The 7,367-nt window shown below is 57.7% G+C and overlaps 1 protein-coding gene across 4 annotated transcripts in view; it reads left to right on the forward strand.

Annotated features, from left to right (window-relative positions):
• ZC3H4 (zinc finger CCCH-type containing 4) overlaps window positions 1-6,676 on the forward strand; it is a 48,328-nt gene extending 41,652 nt beyond the window's left edge. For all 4 annotated transcript variants that reach the window (XM_039465426.2, XM_074386139.1, XM_074386140.1 and 1 more), the window contains 2 exons: window positions 1,596-1,847; window positions 3,040-6,676. In XM_039465426.2, the coding sequence (XP_039321360.2) occupies window positions 1,596-1,847; window positions 3,040-4,553 (1,766 nt within the window). In that variant the 3' untranslated portion in view covers window positions 4,554-6,676. The remainder of the gene's footprint in view (window positions 1-1,595; window positions 1,848-3,039) is intronic.
• The last annotated feature ends 691 nt before the right edge of the window (window positions 6,677-7,367 follow it).

Below are 7,367 nucleotides of genomic sequence, written 5' to 3' on the forward strand. Positions count from 1 at the left end.
CCTGGGCGGAGGCAGCAGAGCAGTTGCTGGAATACAGGGCAGGGCTTCGAGGTTTGGGAGTGGTGCCGTGGGCCAGTGTGAGCCCTGTGTGTGTTTGGCAAGGCGGGCAGGAATGGCATTGAGGGATAGGGTGCTGGACATGGGCCATAGTCACTGCAGGGTGCCTGCCCATCTGACGGCCATGTGGTAATTCTGAGGGGGTGGTTTCAGGGGCATCAGGGAGAGGCTTATGCTAGAGATCAAAATGTGAATGTCTTTGGCTTTAGGTGGTGCGTGGATCCGGGAGAGCAGGTACTTGGGTGAGAATGGGTGCTTTAGAAAGCCAAGAAAAACAGGCTGCCACAGGGAGGCACTGGGTTCCCTCAGCTCATCCCCTTGTAACCAATGCGTCTGAAAGGTACACGGGAAAAGCTCTGCTGGCGGGGAGCCAGAAGTCGGTCAAACTATTAGGAGTAGGTGTCTCTAGAGTAATTGTGTTCCACAAAGTCCTCTCTCTGACCTGTGTGGTCAGTGGTTTCTGGTGTGTGCACAGACTGTGCGTGAAGGGGGACCCTTGGCTGTCTGGTTCATCGAGTGTGTCCCAGCTCTGCGTCGGATGTGTCACAGAGCATGCTGGCCCATCAGGTTCACTTGATGAAGTTGAAATTAATGAAGGCTAAGTTACAGGTGCACTTTGTAGACGCCGTGTTTCAAATGCTCAGCTGCCGCAGGAGGATGGAGGTGGCCTCATGTTGCCCTGCAGATCTAGACCATTTCCATTACTGCAGAGCATTCTGTGGGGCAGCACTGACTCTAGACCGCCCCTGCCTTGGTGACTCGCTGTCTCCCATGCCCACATCTGTCATACACATGCAGCATGAAGGAAGGTGTCGCCGAGCCTGCTCTCCCCTCCACGCCTGCTGCGTCCCCACGTCAGCCTGTGCTGCTGCCCACAGCTCTTGGCTCGGGCACTGGGGGAGTGCGTAGGTGAGGTGGCCGGTGCCAGTGCTTACCCTGCAGGAGTGGAGGCAGAGCCCTGGCCCCATGCCTCCTGAGACACCTCCTAATGCTGTGCAGCGGGAGGGGAGGCACTCTGGAGCCTCTGTTGACCTGTGGCCAGAGCAACATTTTGGCCCAATTTCCTTCTGTTTTCCTGGCGTTTGGTGTTGAATGTGGTTGAGTCACTGTGAGATTCACGGTGTTTCCTTACCGATTGTTAGAAACTCCTGTCCATCCAAAAATCATCAAGTACAGGAAAGAGTGCAGGTTCCACTCCTGGCCTCTCTAGAGTCTGCCTCCCAGAGGGACTGTTTCTGTCTGTCTTTTCAAAGCTTTCTCCTCGTGTTTTATAAACATACATCTGATGTTCCATCCTTTTTACTCCTCATAAGCGTTCACCCCCATCACTCAACCCTCTCTGTGAACCTCATTCTTCACATAGGCAGGGCTACCCACTGGCGGCTCCTTTCCCCTGAGACCTGGGGTGGGCAGGCAGGGGCAGGCTGTGCGTCCTCTCCATCGCCATTGGGGTGGGTTTGCAGTGAGGGTCAAGGGGGGCTGGAGTTGGCGCCTGGAGGCCCTTCCCGACGTGAACCCTCGGTTCTTCCCTGCCACAGAGGACTACGGGCACTACGAAGAGCTGCCAGGGGAGCCTGGGGAGCACCTCTTCCCTGAGCACCCTCTGGAGCCCGACAGCTTCTCTGAGGGAGGGCCCCCAGGCCGGCCGAAGCCAGGCGCCGGTGTCCCTGACTTCCTGCCCTCAGCCCAGAGGGCCCTGTACCTGAGGATCCAGCAGAAGCAGCAGGAGGAGGAGGAAAGAGCGAGGAGGCTGGCTGAGAGCAGCAAGCAGGACCGGGAGAATGAGGAAGGCATGTGTCCGCCCCAGGGGCAGGGGCACAGGCCCCCGGAGGGGTGGTGGTGGGGTATTCTAGGTTGGGTTTCCTGTCAGGAAGGAGCCCGTGGCCAGGGGAGACCCCTATCCAGGGCCATGAAGCCGGGCTGGAGCTGCTGCCTGTCCCTGAGAAAACTGGCAGGCAGGAATGCCTTTCTGTGTGGGTCCGAGAGAGACCCTGATCCCATGGAGTAGGGTGGAGGGCTGATCCCTAGAGGAGACGATGGCCAGCAGGATTGACTGCCTGCGCCCTGCCAGAGGAGGCTTTAGGGAGACCCTCACAACCCCCATTTTCCTAGACCATGTTCTCAAGGAGCCAACAGACAAGAGATAGTCATTGAAATTAACCAGTAATAATCATAGTCAGGAGCCACTGAGTCTCAGGTGCTGTGTGGTTGACTTAGTGGTGTCCACATGGGGTAAAATGGCAAGTGGTATCTAGATCCTGAAGTCAGAGGCCACAGGTGGCCCTGACAGGAGCCAGTGGGACAGCAGGAAGAGGGCTGCTCCCCTGGTGGCTCAGGCTGTGCTGGCCTAGGTTTTGCTTGAGTCCATGTCTGAGTCGGCCCAGCTGGTCCTGCCTCTTACCAGCCAGTGGCTGTGGTTGGTCCACACCGGCCCTTCCCTGGGACATGGGGACATCTTGAGCTGGGTTGGGGGCAAGTGTCTGTGAGTCCCAGGTCTACCTAGCCAGAGCTGAGTCAATGGTGGCTGCTACCAGGACTTCCAGAAAGAGGTGCCCACAGCCGGACTTGCCACAGTGAGGGCTGAACTATCCTTGAGGTGGGCGAGGCGAAGCAGCAGAACTCTGGGCTAGGAGTCCCAGTCAGTACTGGCCCTGACCCTGATTTAACGGAACCGTGCCTCTTGTTTTCACGTCTGTCAAATGGGCATGACAGTATCACCACCTCTTGGGTGTGTGAGTTATTTAAATAAAGTAACAGTGCAGTGTTGCCGCTGAGGCTGGGGAGCGCAGCGTAAACGGTAGCACCTTAGCTCCCTGTGTCTCTTCTGCCACCCACTGAGGGGAGGGGGCCTTAGAGAGGAGGTTCTGAGGTTCTGAGAGGCACAAGCAAAGGAGCCACTCGCCGGTGGGCTGCTGTGGGGTCTGAGGGGGCAGGCAGTAGATGCAACCACTCACCCCTCCCTGCTCCTCTGTTCTTTCCCAGGTGACACCGGAAACTGGTACTCAAGTGACGAGGATGAGGGTGGAAGCAGTGTCACCTCCATCCTGAAGACCCTGAGGCAGCAGACGTCCAGCCGACCCCCTGCTTCAGTCGGAGAGCTGAGCAGCAGTGGGCTTGGGGACCCCCGCCTCCAGAAGGGGCACCCCCCAGGAAGCCGGCTGGCTGACCCTCGCCTCAGCCGGGACCCCAGACTCACCCGCCACGCGGAGGCTTCTAGCGGGTCTGGCCCAGGGGATTCGGGACCCTCAGATCCTCGGCTGGCTCGCGCCCTGCCCACCTCCAAGCTCGAAGGCAGCCTTCATTCCAGCCCTGTGGGCCCCAGCAGTTCCAAGGGATCTGGGCCACCCCCGGCGGAGGAGGAAGAAGGGGAGCGAGCCCTGAGGGAGAAGGCTGTGAACATTCCCCTGGACCCACTCCCTGGGCACCCGCTGCGGGACCCACGGTCACAGCTGCAGCAGTTCAGCCACATCAAGAAGGACGTGACCCTGAGCAAGCCCAGCTTCGCTCGCACCGTGCTCTGGAATCCCGAGGACCTGATCCCCCTGCCTGTCCCCAAGCAGGATGCAGTGCCCCCCGTGCCTGCCGCCCTGCAGTCCATGCCCACCCTGGACCCCCGGCTGCACCGCGCTGCCACGGCAGGGCCCCCCAATGCTCGGCAGCGCCCAGGCACCTCCACGGACTCTAGCACACAGGGTGCCAACCTCCCCGACTTTGAACTTCTGTCTCGCATCCTCAAGACGGTCAGTGCCACTGGCTCCTCTGCCACCCCTGGCTCCAGCGACAAACCCAGTGACCCCCGGGTTCGGAAGGCCCCCACCGACCCTCGGTTACAGAAACCGACAGACTCCACAGCTTCCTCCAGGGCTGCCAAGCCTGGCCCCACTGAGGCGCCCTCTCCAACCGCCAGCCCAAGTGGGGAGGCCTCCCCTCCAGCCACTGCTCCCTATGACCCCCGCGTGCTGGCAGCTGGTGGGCTGGGCCAGGGTGGCGGAGGTGGGCAGAGCAGTGTGCTGAGCGGCATCAGCCTCTATGACCCGAGGACTCCCAACACGGGGGGCAAAGCTGCAGAGCCGGCCGCCGACACGGGTGCCCAGCCCAAGGGCACCGAGGGCAATGGCAAGAGCTCGGCCTCCAAGGCCAAGGAGCCCCCGTTCGTTCGCAAGTCCGCCTTGGAACAGCCAGACACGGGGAAGGCCGGTGCCGATGGGGGCGCCCCTACAGACAGATACAACAGCTACAACCGGCCCCGGCCCAAAGCCGCCACGGCCCCCGCTGCCACCACCACCACCCCGCCCCCGGAGGGTGCCCCACCCCAGCCTGGGGTGCACAACCTGCCAGTGCCCACCCTGTTTGGGACGGTGAAACAGGCGCCCAAGACAGGCTCAGGAAGCCCGTTTGCTGGCAACAGCCCGGCCCGCGAGGGCGAGCAGGATGCGGCATCCCTGAAGGATGTTTTTAAAGGCTTCGACCCTACGGCCTCCCCTTTTTGCCAGTAGTGTCCAGCCAGAGCTGCGGCTCCAGCTGCCCTTTCTAGGGTGGCATTCAGGGCATCACCCAGGGTGGGGATCTTGGGGGGCAGGGGAGACAGGCTGGGTGTTCCCTTTTTCTTTTCTCCTTTTTCTTTTCTTTGCTTTTCTCTTTTTTTTTTTTTTTTTTTTTTTTTTTTTTAGTAGTACTTTCTGTGAGACTTATAAATTGTATATAACCATCTTAAGTTCTGGTCAGTGCGGCGGGCTCTCGGGCTCCTGCTGAGCAAACCAACTCATGCCCGGCCTCAGCCCTGTGGGCTCTGCCTGGCCAGGCCTCGCTGGTGGTCCAGTGGGTTTTCTGGGCAAAGCATGGCCCCTTCTTTCCAGGACAAAGGGAGCAGTTGGTGTCTGGGAACGCACTGAATGCTCCTCACCCTGTGCCGAAGAGATCCAGAACCCAGACCGCAGCAGGGCCTGTGTGGAAGCAGGTACAGGTGTTTCTGGAACCCTGGGGTGCACCATCACTGTCTCTTCATTGCGGGGCGTGACAACCCACTCGAGACAGTGACAGTAAAAAGGTATTAAAGAAAAAGCCCTCAGCGGCACTCTGGGGGCTCCTGGCGCATGCCTGCTCTGTCCCTGGATTGGCATGCAGGCCCTCTCTGCCACCCTCCATCCAGAGCAAGCGGCTGCTCCCCTGCCCCCAGCCTGCAGCAGAACCCTCCAGAATGAGAACTGGACCCAGACACAGGCATTGGGGGCCAGTGTGGGGCGGGGCCCTGAAGAGCCGCCTCAGGGAGACAGCCCCTGGGGCACACATGAGTTTTCTGTCAGTATTACCCGACCTGTCCCATCAGGGCCACACGCTCCTCACCCCACACCAGGGTCTGTCCTGGTCCTCAAGCCACACAACCGCTGTGCCCGCTGCAGCCAGGCCCGGACAGCTCCAGGATCCATGTAGTGGCTGCTCCGCCAGGCCCCAACAGCAGGGGCCCTGGGGTGGCTCCTGGCCAAGTGTTTCTTCTCAGCTTTCCTTGCACTTCCTCACACTGTGTGACCTGCAGGGCCCGAGGTATTGATGTGTTTGGGTTTCCTCTCCCAAGCCAGCAGATGCAGGGGTTCTGAGGTGTGTTGCTATGGGATTTGTGGACACTTCCAGAAAGGGGCCTAGGGAGAGGAAGCCTGCAGCCAGGGCAGGGGAGGGAGAGCCTGTGCTGCCCCCATACTCCCACCCTGGCTGATGGCCAGCCTCGCCCACAGAGCCCGGGAGATGGATGCAAGGGGCGCTGGGGGAGACCTGCTGGCCTCTTGCCTCTGGGCCTCAAGCAGCCTCAGGAAGTGTGCCCTTGTGGCTCTGTCTGCCCGGCTCCCTGACCCGCCGCATGGCTGCAGGCCCTCTCTTCATGGCTGACGATTAGGAGACCTGGTCACCTGGCAAGGGATTCCCCCTCCCTCCTCAGGGCAGCTGAACAAGGCTCCTATCCCACCCCAAAAAGAGAAGAATGAAAAGCTCGTAGTTTGGGGCCAGGAGGCAGGGTGTCCTGCAGGGCTGTACAGCACTGAGGGGTCAGCGCTGAGATCAGGTTGGTTGGTTGGTTGGTCTTTCTGTCTTTTTTTTTAAGCAATCATTAATGAGATTTGTCTTCAGCCACCAGTGTTGGCCTTGAAGCAGAGGGCACAGCCCTTGGTGTTTGTAAAATAAGTATGAATACAAAGTGTGGCAGTGTTTTGTGTGTGTTTTTTTTTTTCTCTCAAAAATTTTCTTTTGTAAAAGAAAATTAAATATTTTTTAAACCGAAATCTGTGGATAAAATAGAAGCTGGAGCCCTCCTCTTGGAATATTCAGCCTAAGAACCTCATGGGACTATGAATTCACCCGAAATTCTCATTTGCCATTAGGCCGAGCTTTTAAAGAAAAATTGTTCTCTAACCAGGATTGTAACAAAAGTGTAAATACTATTTCAGAGTTGAGAGTTGGTGGTGCAAATATGTATATAATGAACTGTATTTTTACAATGATCGTCGCATGACTATTTCACACCCTTTTTATACTCCATATCTGTCTTCCAGAAATGTCACCTGCCTTTTCTCCTGTGGTCTCTTAATCCAATAATTGTATTACTGCCATTAAAGGATGCAGTTATTTTAAAGAGCGTGTAGGTCTGGTCTCTCCAAGCTGCCTCTGACCATCACTTGTCCTGGGAATTAACGGGAACGGTGGAAGGCGTCTGGGGGTGAATCGTGGACCTGTCCTCTCAGCAGTCAGCCTCAGGGTAACATTCATGGGGACGCTGAGGGACAATTTGTGCCTCCAAACAGCATTGGCTGTTCGTAGCAGATGGCAGCGGGTCATCTACTGGCAACATCCCAAGGTTCCTGAGCTGCTGAGCTGGCCACTGTCAGCATTGGGATCCAGGGGTGACCTGTACAGGCCTGGACCTGCCCCTTCAGTGTTCACAGACAAAGACAATTCACACAAACGGGACAGCTGGGCTGGCTTCTAGGGACCAGGAGAGATTTAGTGGGCACCCTACTCATGTGATAGCCAGGGGCATCCTCTGTAAAAAGATCTGTTCTAATGTTGAAACTTATTTTGAAATGCCTCAACAAATATGAAGGATGGATGGATGGATAGATGGCTGAATGCATGATAAAGCAATACAGTTTGGGCACGGTGGCTGACGCTGCTAATCCCAGCATTTTGGGAGGCTGAGGAAGGAGGATCCTTTGAACCCAGTAGTTCGACGCTGCAGTGAGCTAGATCACCCTACTGCACGTCAGGGTGGGCAACAGAGTGAGACCCTGTCTGTCTGTCTCTCTCCTCTCTCTCCTCTCTCTTTT

This window comes from Saimiri boliviensis, chromosome 14 (assembly GCF_048565385.1).
Source record: "Saimiri boliviensis isolate mSaiBol1 chromosome 14, mSaiBol1.pri, whole genome shotgun sequence".
Classification (NCBI taxonomy): domain Eukaryota; kingdom Metazoa; phylum Chordata; class Mammalia; order Primates; family Cebidae; genus Saimiri; species Saimiri boliviensis.